The sequence below is a fragment of the Amia ocellicauda genome, chromosome 15 (assembly GCF_036373705.1).
Source record: "Amia ocellicauda isolate fAmiCal2 chromosome 15, fAmiCal2.hap1, whole genome shotgun sequence".
Taxonomy (NCBI): domain Eukaryota; kingdom Metazoa; phylum Chordata; class Actinopteri; order Amiiformes; family Amiidae; genus Amia; species Amia ocellicauda.
The window spans coordinates 17,407,592-17,423,769 of record NC_089864.1 but is presented as its reverse complement, the minus strand read 5'-3'; the positions used below and the strand labels follow the sequence as shown (position 1 = coordinate 17,423,769).

Genomic DNA, 16,178 nt, shown 5'->3' with positions numbered 1-16,178 from the left:
ATATATAAGGTCATAAATCCTAGATTGTAACAGCTGATAAGTGCAGACAAGATGACAAGTCAAGGGTCGAGGGAATGAGAGCATAGGGGAAATGAAAATAAACAATACGAGTATAGAAATTTCCAGTATTGTAATTAGACACTTATCTGCAGTGCACTGAATACATCTTTGTACTGTGAGCTTTATAAAATATCTGCATACTTTCATATGGTTTTCATCACTAAATTATGGTTTGTTTTAGTCCACTTCAAAAATACAATGAAATAATTTAGGAGCTACACTGATTTTGGAAACTGCCATGTTATTGAAAAACATTTAATGTTTAGACTATTTAATTGAACAGTTCAAGCAGTTTGTCCAATTTCCTCCTCAAAACCTGTGTGGCAGGAGACCCTTCCTTTTTCATGCATCTGAAATTATTTCCATCCTGAAGTCTGTATCGTATTTGATATCTTTGCTGGCAATACTTTCACAAGGAGCATCAATTTCATTAGTGATTTTCATCTGGTTTCAAATTCCCATTTAATATTTAATTCTAACTTTAGGGTGCATAGATGCTTGGTAAAAGAGTACAAGATCAAAAGAAGCCCCTTGTTTGTGCATGAGCTAAATCATTTCACAGAATAGATAAAAGGGGGGGGGGAAAGGGTATCTTCAAAGGGTGTTTTATCATGTCCAGGTACATTCATACAGAAATGGGGAATGCAGTATTCCTAATAAAAATAGTAAACAATCCTGTTCTGTAACAGTTTTCCAGAACATGCGTCTGAACATGAGTTACAGTGACCTGGATGGAAAGATTATGCTGGCTTTTGTGATTTACTGCATAGCGCTAAAAGGTTGGGATGCTGTCAATATGCTAAGGCTCACTTGTGCCTAATGGTGAGATTTGTCAGATTTTTCCATTTAGATTTTGCTCACCCCACTATCTGCCATTTAATCCCGAGATTTGTGGAGCAGTCAGGTAAGAGTTTCCAGTTGTGCAGGAGATGGTGGCAAAAGAGTCTCTGGTATTTCATTCATTTTAATTAGATTGTGCATTTTTGTTGCTTTGTAATCAGTTTTTCACATGCAGAGACATACACAGCAGTATTTAAGTTGAAACTCTTAATGGGAAATTGTCACTATTTGTTTTATGTCTAATATGTTCTTTGTAATAGTAGCCATTTTTTTTAATGTGTTATCAAATTTATCAGTAGAGCTCAACACTGATTAATTGCATTTCTTGTCCATGATAATGATCGTAAAGGAAAGTGAAATTATAATCGCTCATTTCCTCAAACAACTCAAATACATTTAGTCATCCAAAGGACAGCATATGTTGTTGGCATGCACAGGCCATGGCAAATTACTATAAATGCCCCCTTTTCAATAAGTTTGAGAAAACAGAAAGCACACAAAGCAGTGATTTGGATACACTTACTGTACTGTGTATTGTTTTTGGCAAGTTGATTTCCCCAACAAAGAAACCTTGCCTTATAAAGTGAACAACAGTATTTTCTATTGTACAACATTCAGAATGCAGGCATACAGATTATTCAGTTCACAGAAAACAAAAGCTGAACAAATATTTATAAAATCATACATATTTTGGATACTCTTCTAAAATTAAATGTTGGCAAATGTAGTCATGTTTCAATTGACACATTTCTGCTCGTGAAGGTGGATTTTGCCTGTTTGGCAAAAGGTTACACATGAACTAATGATTTGACTTGTACACCATGGTAACAAACCTGTTTGGTGAGTACAGCGCTCTTTACTGTGAAGTCATGTGCTGAGGAGAGAAAATGTTACCACTGGGCGGATCAGTTTAGCAGATGGAGCAAACCTGCATGGATAGTACATGCAAATAATAATACACATAATAATGCATTCCAGTGTGAAGACATAAAGGACTAGCTATTTGAGTTTGTTTTTTTACAGTGAAATATAAAATTGTGAATGCCTGACGAATTTCAAGTTACACATGATGACTAGTTATCAGGTGATCGTAATTGTAATTGCGTATGAGAAATGGCAGAGATGTGAGTGACAGTCTATATGGGGGTGATGGCTTATCCTGCGGAGGTTATCTTAGTTTCACTGTATTTTCATTTAATTTGCTTTAAATGTGCTTTATCAGTTCAGGTGGCAGGCCTAGTCACAAAGTCATGCATGCAGAACCATGGGCTGTACCGTCACACTTTCATAGCCAGATGTTATTTTTAACCCGAGATGTTTCTGTTTGTGACACACAAGGTGATTATAAATTAGTTCCCTTTTCTTGTCCTTCCTTTGAAGCTGGAGAATGCCAAGATAAGTCAGTGACGTCAGGTTTGACGTGTTACTTATTGTTTTGTTGCTGTCATTTTACAGGTGGAGCTTTGCATGTTTTTACAGTTTTGTTTTCACAGCGTCACAGCGAAAGTCAGTTTAATGTCTGCAGCATAATTTTGTTGCATATTAAAAAGTAGTTTATAATCAAGAATCTTGCCCTTATTCAAATAGTAGGATACTTTAATAGGATGATGTTGATTTTGTTACTTTTTTTCCCGAGTTAAATAACTAGTCAGGGCAAGATTTACCTTCAGAAGACACTTATCCGACTGGTGGGAAGTCAGATTTAAAAATGTGAATTACCACATGTCACATTAAAGGATGCTGACCACTTGCTTTTATTTTATTTATTTATTTATTTATTTATTTAACCTAACTAGACTAACACTCTGCTTACATTTTCTCATCCTGTAAATGACAGTGTGTCACTTTGTTTTAAACTCCATATAAACATCCAGTTATGCCTGATCAAAAGCTCCCGCAAACAGAGGAGAATTTAGTAAATCACACTGAGGTCTGTTGTAAACAGTGTTTCTCCCTTTCCTTCCAGTGGAAAGTTATCCCTGCTTTTGCAGCACCATTAATCCTTCCAAGTGTCCATCTGCCGAAATCAAGAATTTATCCGAGGCAGCCTGAGGTTGCATTCATACAGTTCGTAATAAATGACAGTGTCAGTGAGGTGGAGGGGTATAAAAACCATGTGAATAAATTAACTTGAGCCTTTGCAGTGGCTCTTGATTAATTGAGTCCAGGAGGAATTTCGGTCCCTGAGAGATGGCTGTTTAGACAGGTGTAATCCCAAATACCCAGAGCTCACAGAGAATACAGAGATCCTAAATAAAAAATAAAAAAGTTCTCTAGCCTTGTTGCATGCACAGTACAGGCTCAAACCTATAGCAAGGAAGAAGTACTGTTAATAGAATACTAAAAGTAAAGAAGTTCCTCTTTTTTTTTTTTGCTTATCATTCTCTACCTCTCAGAGCCATTTAATAATTTAAAAGGCTATAGCTGGATGATTTTGATTACCTGTCTCTAAGAAGCTACTCAGCTGGCACTGATATTGAAGCTGAATGAAAAATAGTTGCAAAAATAATGGCAAGCCATGAATTGTCTTTCAGTGAGGCAATGCAGTAATGCAACAGCTTCTTAAGATGCTACATTATTATACATAATGCATCAATGTGTTTTAGTCCTTCTGCAGATATGAATAATTTTAAGAACTCACTCGATACCATAGGGTTGTCTTCTAGAATTATTATTATTATTATTATTTATTTTATTTTTATGCTTTAATATTGGACAGCAATGCATGTCACATTTGGTAGACATGTTCTGTCACACACTTTTGAATATGGGTCAGACATTGTAAAGCAGCTTTCATAAATATGAATTTATTACAGAAAGTGAATGTTGGAAAGGTCTCCAGTGAGTCTTTTGGCTTATTATAAAAAATATTAAGTTGGCACATGCTATTGAATTTGGTAGGTATTTCCCTTTGCTTCAATAATTACTTGGTAATTTGAGAGAAAAAAAAAAGATTAATGCTTTTAAACAGTTGTGGTTATGTATAATAAGAACACACCAGGCTATTAACTAGAGGAAGCCATTAGAGCAATTGTGTTTGTTCAGTTGCAAATTGTCATAGGATCTTATAACCATGTCCAAAGATACTGGAGTATTTGTCAGGGATGGCAGAAAGGAAATACCCTTACTCTTCAAATGATAAATCAGAAATCTTCTATACTAACTGTATTGAAAGACATTGATATTGCCTCTCCCCGCTGAATGCCTTCAATTAATCAGACTGACTGGACAGGATTCATTTCTTGTATTTTTGTTACCAAAAAAACAACAACTGTGTGAAATAACAACTGATAGTATAAGCCTGTCCATGCATTTGGTTTTCTGACCGGGGGCCAGCATTTTGGAAAACAAATGAAAAAAAAATTGTGTTTGTGTTTAGTTCTGAAATGCCTGCAGTTAGAAATTGAAAATGCAAGCTGCTTTTCTGTTCTCCAGGGGTTTTCAGGGAAACGGCGATTGCTTCGAAGAAAATCATATCAACTGCACCAGTCTGAATGCTTTAATTTATTTATATTTATGTATCATCGAAGAAATGTTTTGAATTTAATTTAACTTTGAGGCTGTATCTGGTACGTGCTAGTTTAACAGTTGTAGGCAGTCCAAAGCAAAGGTTAGATTTATGTCAACGTTTTTTTTTCCCCCCTAAAGACACTTGTATGAATTTATAACGAGTCTTGTTATATGTAACATAAATGAAAAAAACTAAACAAACAATAGGCTCCATGCTTGGCTGTTTCTCAGTGCAGTTTCTTCTTATCTTCTTTTCACTACTTTGAAGGGAAAGCAGCAGGACTTCTTTTGATAGATTATTTCAAGTTTAACTCTGTATCAAAGGAATATGTAGGTCTTCATGGATCTCTTAGCCCTGCTGAGGAACTAAATTGAAGTCTGCTAGTCTATTTCATGGCTCCCATTTTTTTTAATGTATATAGTTCCTTTCCTTATATGTATATTTCCCTAAAATCCTATGTAGGATTAAAGTCACACAGTCTCCCAGATTGAAAGTTTTTAAGTTTACGGATGGGTTGGAGGGAGGATCAACCTCTCTTTCCATCTTGGTTTCTTCAGGCAAAAACACCTTTTCTCTGTCAGCTTTGTTTTTTATTTATATTGTGTATAAAACTATATATATATATATATATATATTGCAATTTTCCCCCACCCCTTGGATTTCCCTGACAGATAAGTCATGGTGTTTGTTTCCTTTCTATGAAGGTCTTGACTGTTTGTGTTTACATGTTCACCTTTTGTATATGCCTCCCATACTAAAGCTGAACTTTTCTTTATCTTTCTTTCTTCCCAGGACACATCTAAATCTGTATCAAGCCGATATAAAAGGTAAGCATTTCTTTACACAATTTACTAGCGTCTTATTTGTGTGGTGTTTACGGTTCCTAAGTTTAATTTCTTCTGACAAACTGTCTCATCTGGCTTCTGTTCCAGCCAAGTTATTCACTACTCAATTTATCATTTGAGATTTCAGTTTCTATAGAAATTGTTATGGCCAATTACAAGTGTTGTTATGGGTGGCTAAATAAATGCTCCATTAACTGAGAGCTCAGCTGGTCAATTGCCCTCCAAAACAAACACTATAGGTTTCATATCCTCAAGTGTATTAATTCAGGTATCAAAGCAGAATGATACATATTTGTTGGATTAGATGGGATGTAAAACCATTGGTGTTTGTTTAGAAAGACAGCTTTAAAAAAGGTTGTGTTTTTTCAAAGTCATTACTGACATTTTTGTTTTACTTTCATCATTAAGAAGCTTTTTGAAATTCTCCAGCCAGCCATGTCTGCTCAAAGCTTTTGGAAATTGCAAGGCTTTTTCTGAGGCGTTAGTTTTGCCCGATGATTCTCCTGTGGCTCTTTTGTATGTGAAATAGTAAATTGTACCTAGCTTTGTCCATTTTTAATACAGCAGGCAGTGCAAATGCTACTGGTCCATCCAAAATAATGGATTTCCACATTGCAGGCAAATTTAATAATTGTGTCTCCATCTCCACTGAGATCTGACCATTAACTGCCCAATTCCTATTCATTTACCTCTTGACTTTAGTTTTTTTTTACGATTTTGAGATCCATCAAATTTTTCTCATTTTCATTTAGACTTCCTTTAGCATAATCAGCATCAGAAGCAGATATCAATTCTCTTTTGGCCCCTTTTGTCCAAAGAAGTATTATGAGAGGTATTGTTAAATAATGAATTCCTCGTATACAATACTTTCCTAATGTAGGCGTAATGGGACACAATTTTATAGTAATGTTCTACTACATGCATTTTCAGCCCCTTCCCAAAAAGGGAAAATTCAAATAGTCTTTGTTTCTTACTTATGCCAGTATTTCTGTAGAATTGATTTTATTTTTTATAATGACAAGAATATAACAAAGACAAGAACTTTGTTTAAAAAAATGTTGTCAGGGTTATGAAATATTTATCTCTTTCTTGGGCTTTACATAAAGCAGAGAAAGAATGAAAGCTAGAACCACTGGCAGGGAAGCCAAAATGAATAAAAGCCTGACAGGGAGATTCCTATGTTATAAAAACAACAGCTTTAGCATAAATAAGTAGATGTTTCACATGGGCTACCTTAAGTAGAGCTTCCAGATATGGGACTGAGTGATGATTGCTTTTCTATTTCACTTTTTTTTTTTTTTGCTTGTTTAATTTTATAACAATTCAGAGTTTTTCAACCCCAGTAGTGTAATCATCTCTATACTGTTACAGAGTGATGAAGTATTTGCATCTATTAAATAATTAAATATGTTTGTGAAGGCAAAACATCCTTACTTGATCAATGCTTTAAATGGGTCATTTCAACAATTGTTTCATTGGTTGAGAAACTAAAAAATGTGCTCTGCATTTCCCTGAATGTTTTGTATTTTGTCCCTGAAGGATTAAATGGTTACAGATGTCACTTTAAAACACCCATTTTCTTTGTCTACAGTAAAAGCCGGCAGGCATGCTGTGTTTCAGTCTTTTGTGGTATTTTTCTTTAAATGCCAGAGAAACTTGGTGTTATGAAACAGATAACAGTTTTCCATACTATACTTTTACTTTCAGTATATTGTCAATTTTGATGATGAGTGTGATGATATTTATTTGAAATTCAGCCACAGACATATATATACATATTTAAATATAGTTTATTAGTATGCATTTGTTATATATTTTCACATTATGCCGCTCAGTTTTAAATAATTTATAAATACGCAAATAATTGCCTCAACCACAGCACTTTAAAGCTTCTTGTAGAACGAACATGATTATGCCGCTGACACTGACTCCCACAGACCACTGGTATGTCTGGTATGAAGCCCCCTCATTATAAACATTTTGCCTGTGTTTATTGGCCTGAAAAGAGTTTCAATCATGTCACATTTTGTGCTCTCCCTGTGACCTGCAGATGGACTGGGAGGATTAATCCTCACTAATAATTAGCCCCTCATTCCTTTAATTAGAGCCACTTTTCACATGATGACTCAAAAACTAGGCTCGTGCCACGGTGCTACTCATAACAGGTGAGGCTGACATTGATTGGCACGTACCTGGCGTCTGCTTAGCCGGGGTCATGCTCATTCTTTGCTCCTCATCCCTCGGGCTCCTTTCTACCCCTGCATTTCCTGCAAACATCTCGGTCGGTGGACAGCACTTTGTGTCGGTTTTCTCCACTCAACCTCACCGCACCATCTACAGTCAAGGAAAGCCAATAATACCTCTTTTCAATCTTGATGAGGCTTCGTGTCTCCTTGATACACATTTGAACATGATGACAAGATAGTCTTCCAGAATATGATCTAAGGCTTATCACGTTGTGACTGGTTAAATTTTTTTGTAGCTGGCGCATCCTGTAAGGGCCATGATGAAGACCTGCTAAGTAAGACACTGCAGTCCGTTTAAAAAAAACTATTCTAGGGATCTGGAAGGTCTGTGTCGTGGTGTCCATTTCACCGTGCTTTGTATAAACGGGAGAACATTATGGTTTTGAAAGTCTTTTCTGTTGGAAAATAAAAGAATGTGTGAACAAAACAACCGGGTTTTAAGTTTAGCTTAAAAGTCAGTTATGGCACTTGAATGTAAAAGTTTAGAGGGATAAGGATTATGGTGTTACGATTTTCCCTTTTAAACTGTCTTTATATTGTGCAGACCCAGAGGGGTGATTAATGCAGAAAGTACATTATCCTGTTTCTAAGCTCCTGAAATCTTGAGCAGACTTTAAACTTGTTTTTTCATTTTGGTTTTAGTTTACCAAGTAATTTTAGTATAATAGAAAGCAGAAATAAAATATCCAAGTTAAAAAAGTAAAGTAAAAAAATCAATTAGATCGGTTACCAAGCTTTAATACCCCAGCCAGCTGACAGTAAATGTATCCTTGTTTGAACACAGTTGCAAAACTCAAGGACATACTTTATTTATGTTCCCACAAATGTCCTTCAGCTTCCCACCAATGCCTTTTTAGATGCATAAGAAAGTGCTTTTGCAACAATCAAAGAAACTACGGCAATATTGTTGAATGGCAAGTGCAAATGTTTTAAAATGATTTTTTAGATCCCAGCTGTCTGATTATATTAGTACTTGTCATTACAAACTTAAAAAAAACAACTAAATCTGATTCTTTTGCTCTGCATGAAGTGAAAGTACAGTCTAACATAACTTTACACTTCATAAAATTATGTGTACTGAAAAAAATGAAGTAGGAATTTAGTCAGTCAATACAATCTGGTGTGAGGGCGTGTATTGTGCAACCTACATGGTTAGATATTGCTATGGTAACACAAATCTTTTTTTTGAGAAAGATAAGGCCCTCGGTTAGCCAAACAATAGATGAAGATCGGTTTCAGTATGGGCAATTCTATATTTTCAAATTAAGTGCCAAAGCTGTGATCCCATACAAAAGGATTTGAGCCCCAGGTTTTAGCAGTGCACAAAGCAAGATGCTGTTTAAAAGCCTTTCCAAGTGAACTTGCAATTCTATGCATTTTGTGTGTAGTGTCTTCACAGCAGAAAACCATGCGTACCCATGATGCTGATACTCATCATCCATTAACTCAATTTTACAATTGTGCCAACATAAAGTCTTTTTATTTTTATTTTTTTTATAAAGAAGTCAGTGCATTCCATCAGCGAACGACATTGTGTCCAAAAATGTTTTATTTATTTTAAACACGACTCTAGGGAAACCGACCAATTGACACACACATTTATTATATATACTTTTAAACTTTAACTGTTTTTATATGCTTATACTTTGCAACTTTTTGATGGTTCTTAATTTACATCATAAAAATAAAGCAGCATCATTTAAAAAATATCATTCCCATATTTAATAAAAATACATATTGCTTCTACATATAGTAAGTTGTATTCTGTAGCTAACATTGTTAAAAAATAACTTCAACCCTGCTGTCAAATCTTCTAGCTTCTGGTGACAGATTTTTCTACTTATGGTAACTTGATAAAACATGCGATCACAAGTAGTAGTGTACACTTGTTTCTATTTGTTGTAAATATTCTGGCATTACCGGTTTATGGGATTCAAATTAATGTACACATCCTTAAATGTGTTGAAAATGTTGTTTGTTGTGCAAACCTGTGTGCAGCTGTGGAGAACCACTTTATGACATTGACAAATAAATTAAATGAATGCGATAGCAAAAAATACATAAGCTGATATTTTAAAACAACACTGTAAACAATGTCAGAGCAACAAACGTTATTATTAAAATCATTTTAAAAACCCAACATTTTCTTATATTTTGCTACATATAAAGTATGCGTTGCGATATTGGTATCTATCAACTTAATTGTAGGGTGTAGCAGTGTTGCCACAATAATTATTGTATTTGCATGATCATTTAAGCCTCTGTATGATGTACTATCAATAATACCTAAAAATATTCAAATGTACGATCATTTCACCAGCATGCTGAACAATCATGTAAATGAGTTGAATGACTTTGTACACTTCAAAAACAAAACCAACAACAAGTTGAGAGGAACATGGGCAAAAACTAGTGGACGAGAGTATTAACAAACTAAAAAAATAGCTTTTATTTCAGAATGACCTGTTGTTTCTTATATTTGTTTCCAAATCAAAAGCAAAAAATACCATGCTAGAAAACCCAACAGTGCAATATTGAATATTACAGCCAGGTGAGACCATAGTCTTTCTCTGATTGGTTAATTCAGGCTTTAGGTATTTGAGCATGCAACACCAATGTAATTAAAACATTTCACAATAACAATGTGATAAACACTCATTTAATGTAATGTAAAATCATTTGTATTTGCTAGAAGTAAACGTAGTGCCTAAAGAGAAGTGTAGATTTACTTCTTAATACTGAAAGCCTGCTAAGTCACATAGACATGGTAATAAAAAAGCCTGTTTAACCATTTAAAACGGTTTAATTTTGTATGACTTTGGGCTGCCTAGATTGTACAGAGGCGTTATGATTGAGTGAGTGTTTTCTGTTGTTCAGCTCTGTAGGTCCAGCATCCGAGGAGGAGGCCACTGGGAACAGTAGGTACCCAGGGCGACCGGAGCGCTCAGGCTATGGGCGTCATGGCAGGGATGCCAACGCACTGGGCTCTGGAGCCCTGGAGAGGAGAATCGAGGAATTGGAAAGGGTAAGAGTCTGTGAATAAGGATTTGCATGGAATTTGAAGTATTCAGAAGGTGTTTTGTAGCAATACTCCTGAAGCTACAGTTCATGATCAGTCACATGAGCACAGAGACAGTATTCCCACTCTTTCACAAGGGAGTTACAGAATTTGTAATGATCAAGTCATAAAAAGTGTTCAAAGTGTCATCTGCAATATAAAACCTGTAACTGACACATCCATGTATCTCATTAGCTTATTATAAATATCTGATGATTGACCATAAGAACACCACAAACAATATTACTTTGCTTCTTTGTTAGTTTTCGTCTGTATATTCATTAAACGTTCTGTGAAATATGCCCATCATCTCGAACATATGCTGTTTGGCTTGCGTGAGTCATAATGTTTCTGTTTACTGTTAGATGACCTTTAGAGTTAAGAGACGTTTCTCTTTCCTAGGAGGATATGAAAGTCCTCTTTAATCTGCAAGGAGCTGTTAATGCAGTTATTACACATGAGCACACATGGAGAGAAATAAATGATTGAATCTTCTGTCGATGATAAGGAATGATGCTTCTTGAGCTCCAAGATGGACTGCCACCGAAACTAGCATCAGTGCTCATTGGTTAAATATTACAGGTGTTATTGCCACCTTAAAAAGGAAGGAACATATCTTCACTTTTAGTTCATTTGTCAGATTTAATCATATCCACTTTTGCTTTCTGCTGATTTTGTGGTTATCTGTTGCTTTGTTGTGAATGATTTATGTGTATACAATTCAATGCTGAAACAGTAAGTTTGAAGGGACCTGTTTGGCTCTCAAACATATTTTCTAAATTCTGGCATTTAAAGTGGAAATTTCACTCCATTTATTTTAGAAACATGTTATTCTAATAGTCTGTTGATGAAACCGAAATAAATATATTATAAATCAAATATGGAATGGTTACATAAATATGGCATTTCATATTTCATATAATACATTATGAAAGCAGACTCTTATTTAACACCCAAAGTCATTTGAAGCAGTTTAAGGATAATCTTCAGGACTTTTCAGTGTATTTTGCATTCTACGAAGTGTTTTAGCATTAAACTCATTGTTTGTATCATAAAACGTAGCTTCAGGGTAGGTAATTTACCTTGTCCAAAGCATTGTTCACAATAATTTGAAGATTATACTCCCACATTGAAGTTGTTGTTGATATCGTTGATATAAGTAAAAACGTTTCATTAGATTGTAGTTATTTATTTGGTGCAAATAGAGCCACTTTCATTTGAATAGAACAGTATTATGTAAAGTGATGCTGTTTGTATTCTTATATTTTCACAGAAAGAATAATGGGGGTAAATAAATGCAGCCAGAAAAATTATTATTATTAAGTATGTTTTTACTAGTTTACTTTCTCTGTGTGGGTCACATCATTGAAGACTATGCTTCTGAGGAAGGTGTTTCAGTTTGGGGATGCTTTTCTGCAATGGTTTTACTGAGATCTTTTTGCTTTCAGGAACTTGCTAAAGAGAGGCAGGAAAACACACGAATGTTGAGAGCCCATCAAGACAAAGATGAAGTGATAGGCAAGCTGAGGGAAGAGATTGACCTACTAAATAGGGTAAGTTAAGTGTAAATGTGATCTTCTAGCTGATTGTCAAAGGTGGCTACTGGGCTAATAATATTTTGCAATTCAAAGGTATTTTACAAGACAGAATTATGTCTGTTTAAATAATCTAAACTATGCAGTAAATTACTAATGACAGCCTTTATTACACAGTCTTCAATTTTGCGGTTACATTCTTGTGTGTTAGATTTTCTGACATGTTTGCATTTCTGTTGATTGTGAGTTGTTGCCGTTATCCATTTTAACAAATGTGGAAAAACACCAGAGGAATTTGATTTAAAGGTAACATTTTGTGCAAGTTTATTGTTAATTGGAAATGAATACATACAATTATTTTAATCCTCAGAACTCACCAGTATGATGCATAGGGCTTTCAGTGATCTTAGATTTTCATCCATGTTTCTGACATTAATTGACCTCTGTTTCCAATAACTCTGGTTTCCATCAGCTTCAACACTCTTTTCAATTCAATGCTTTTGGATCAATTTCAAATAAGCAATTTCTTACATTATGATAGGTGAGATTTTATACTTTCATGAACTTTATGTAAGCACATGCTTGAAGAATCATCATAGACAGCATGCTGAAAGTGAAATAAATGTTCTGCTGAATGTCAATTAACTTGTATTCTTGTCTAAAATGTTCAACAAATATACTGAGAACAAGTGTATACTGCTGTCTATATGGAAACAGAAGGGTTAAGGGATGGCTGTGAGAAGACCTTATTTTTGCCTGCCACATCTCAGATAAGCAGAAGGTTGTAATTACTCAGTTTCATTAGTTTCACGGAGACCAACATATTTCCTCTGTTTAGCTTTCTTTTGATTAGAGCTTGAAATCTTACATTTTCTTTGGATGAATTAAGTTTCAGATGCCAGTTGGTCATCAAATTGATCACGATAAAGAATTAATTGCTGAACACAGTAATTATATACGCTGTTTCAGCAAGTTTTTTGCTTCCTGAAGTTGAGATACCATTTTAGATGTTTTGCCAAGATTCAATGGTGAGGTTTACTCCCTCTGCTACCTTTCACAGATTTCAAATAAAATAGGATTGTAGCTTTTCAAGCCTGTGGAATAAATGCAATAAACAGTAAGACCACTGGACTTAAAACAGCTGCCTCCATTCAGTGTTTGTACGGCAGCTGAAAGTTGTTAGTGCGATCGGTATCTGATACTGTCATGGAATATAGGGCACTTATCTCTATTAAAGAGTTCACTTTATTTTAAGGAGGCTTTGATTAAATAAATCCGTTACTGTCGTTAAACATGTGCCTTTCAAGATATTATTTCCCAAAGTGAAACACAAATTTAATTTCCAAAATTCTTCAATTGCAAAAACAATTGAATAAAGCATTTAACACGTTTCTCCTTTTCCTCTTCCAAGAAATGCATTTGACCGTGAATGCTTGAAATGTTGCCTTTTTAAAGTTTCCACTAATATATATGGTAGAGAATTGTGGTATCGGATAATGGCAAACATATTAAACAGTTTGTCTTAAAATATTCAGCAGAGGTAACATGTTTTGGATAGACTGTCACTTTAAATAACTGAGGCTCTCACTGAGATATAACTGAAACATTTTATATACTTAGTCATGGCTCAATATGACACACTCCCAGAACTATTTAATCACCTTATAATGCCTCTGCTCAAAACTGAATACATTGAGGTTTCAATCCCAGATATTTGCATATTACAGCGATTGAGTTTTCTTGTAGAAATAAAACATTCTTACTGTAACCCTTTTAGACAGTCTTCTTTTGAAACCCGAGGTTGTTTAATTTACTCATGTAGTATTTCTCTGTACCATTTAGGTAATTTAGTTGGATTGTGTTAAAATGAAGTGGCAGATCAAAGGCGCATGAAAAAAAAAAATCCAATGACCCTTATCTGCGGGTTGAGTAAGAACATTGTGCCAAAGTTAATGTCACAGCACCAGCAAAGAGCCAGAGCTGAAATAGTGAAAAGGTAATGGAGAGTTCAGTGATCCCAGCAGGTCTGCACTGATGTTCAGTGACTAAGTGGCAGGGACTGCAGTCAGAGATGATCAAACCCCAACCGTCACAAGACATGGCCTTCAGAAATGGCATGCTCACTATAAGATTAGCATGATTACTATTAATCTCTTTATGTCAATATATTTTTAGTATCCACTGACTTAAAAACATAATTACACGGCCATTTAGCCATAGTGATCTTTAATTACCTGTTATATGGAGAAATGACTCACGATGATGCCTTAAAGTTTTCTGTTTTTGTCTTAATAATGCCATCCATGAACACCATGTTCATAAGCTCTCCTGTTTTCTGTGAACACGTCCCAAAAGCAAATATAAATGTGTTATAACCCCGTTAATTAGGGTGCAACAATCTGAGCTCCCAGCAGCCTAGTTGTCTGGGTTGTAATTTGTGTCATTTTATGTATTTCGTTAAGCGCACGCTGTGAAGCAGGAGGCCGGTTATCTCTGCACTCTTCCCAGGAAGCAGCGTGCTGTTTGTGAGTCTTCTGCAGGGCAGCCATGTTAATCCATCCAAAAACACCAGTTCCAACCGTTTCATCAGGATGCAGCATGAGCCCCATCCTGCAATCAAAGATAACAGTGCAGGAAATGTTGTTTACGCCTTGGAGAAATAAGCATCGATGATTAAGTTCTCTTTCAGTTTGTGGTGCAGGTTTAAATTCAGAACACTGAAAGAGACATCACTGTATCCTAGTACTTTTATGTTAAAGGAGTCTAATAATGCTCTTATATGATGTCATTACTTGCTGTGGTTAAAATGTTAGCCAATGTTACAAAATATAATAGTTCAGATATGACTGAAAAGCCATGCCATTTAGGCTCTTGTGTTCTCAGAGAGAAAGAGAACAAACACTGGTTTCTTCACATAACACATGCTCATTCATTGTTATAGAAGAGTTTATAATCTGCACTGTTTATAAATTATATTTTAGTTTACGGAAACCAAACCGGGGATCCAGTGAAATCCCTTGTGATTTTGAATGTCTTGACCTGGTCTCTAGTGCGCTTCCAAGTAAAACAAAATCTGAGTTGTCAGCTCTCCAACATGCCAAACGCAGCAAAAGAGGTCAACATTTGCTTTGCACTAAACCAATACAAGCCGGAGTTAAATGCAAGATATAGCGTTTTCAAACGAACATGAAGTACCAGTCTGGTCTGCTCTCCTAAAATCCACGGGTCACAACACTTCTGCCAAATGTTACACTGCTCGTGGGTACTGGTTAATGCCTGTAGAGCAATCTCAGCATGTTTAAAAGGGTTTTGTTTTTTAATTGTTTATAATTTGTGTTTATAAAACTGTTTAAAAGCCTTTGCATGCCTTCCTCTAATTATAGTGTTCTTAATACAATTTTTTTCCTAGTCTCTTGCAGTTAAATATGCTGCAGACTTGATGGAACATATTCAGGTTTAAATTTGTAATTAAAAAAATATCTTAATCGTCGTATAAGTTAAGTTCACACCGTAAACAATGTTAATTGTAGTTGAAGTCTTAAGACCATAGGGTTTTTCAGTGAATTTCTGCCGAATTCCTCAAACAGACAGCTGTCAGGCATCTGATAGCCTGGATAACTTGATATGTACTGTCTTTGCTCACAATGATGACCTGAAATTGATTGAAAGCTCTAGACAGGATTTCAGGTTCATCACTGACTGAAGTACATCATGGCGTAGTTTACTGACTGAATGACAGGTCGACTGGTAATTCTTCAACACTATTGTGTTAATAGGTATATTCCAAAAGGACCAAACCTAATCTTGATCTCTCAAAAAGGAACGATAGACAACAACCATCAGCTAGTCAGTCAGTTGTTGCTTTTGTGTATTCTGTATGAGCGTCAGGACAATTGCAGTGGAATATAAGCTGCAGATAGAAGCACTAAATGTTTGCTGTGCTTCTGGATGTGGCATCCCTGCTCTGCGCTCCTCACAGAAGGCTGCCGAATGCAAATGTCCACATGTAACCACTTCACATTAATTTGCCGCTGTTGCATTAGGACTTGTCTACAAACATTTCTCTCAGAAGATCTGTCGTCT

General features: G+C 35.4%; 1 protein-coding gene across 1 annotated transcript in view; it reads left to right on the top strand.

The window, feature by feature from the left end:
- The window catches only part of pawr (PRKC, apoptosis, WT1, regulator), a 69,581-nt gene that overhangs the window by 50,418 nt on the left and 2,985 nt on the right, over positions 1-16,178 (top strand). Inside the window, exons 3-5 of the mRNA XM_066687180.1 lie at positions 5,204-5,238; positions 10,380-10,527; positions 12,009-12,113. Of these exons, the coding sequence (XP_066543277.1) occupies positions 5,204-5,238; positions 10,380-10,527; positions 12,009-12,113 (288 nt within the window). The remainder of the gene's footprint in view (positions 1-5,203; positions 5,239-10,379; positions 10,528-12,008; positions 12,114-16,178) is intronic.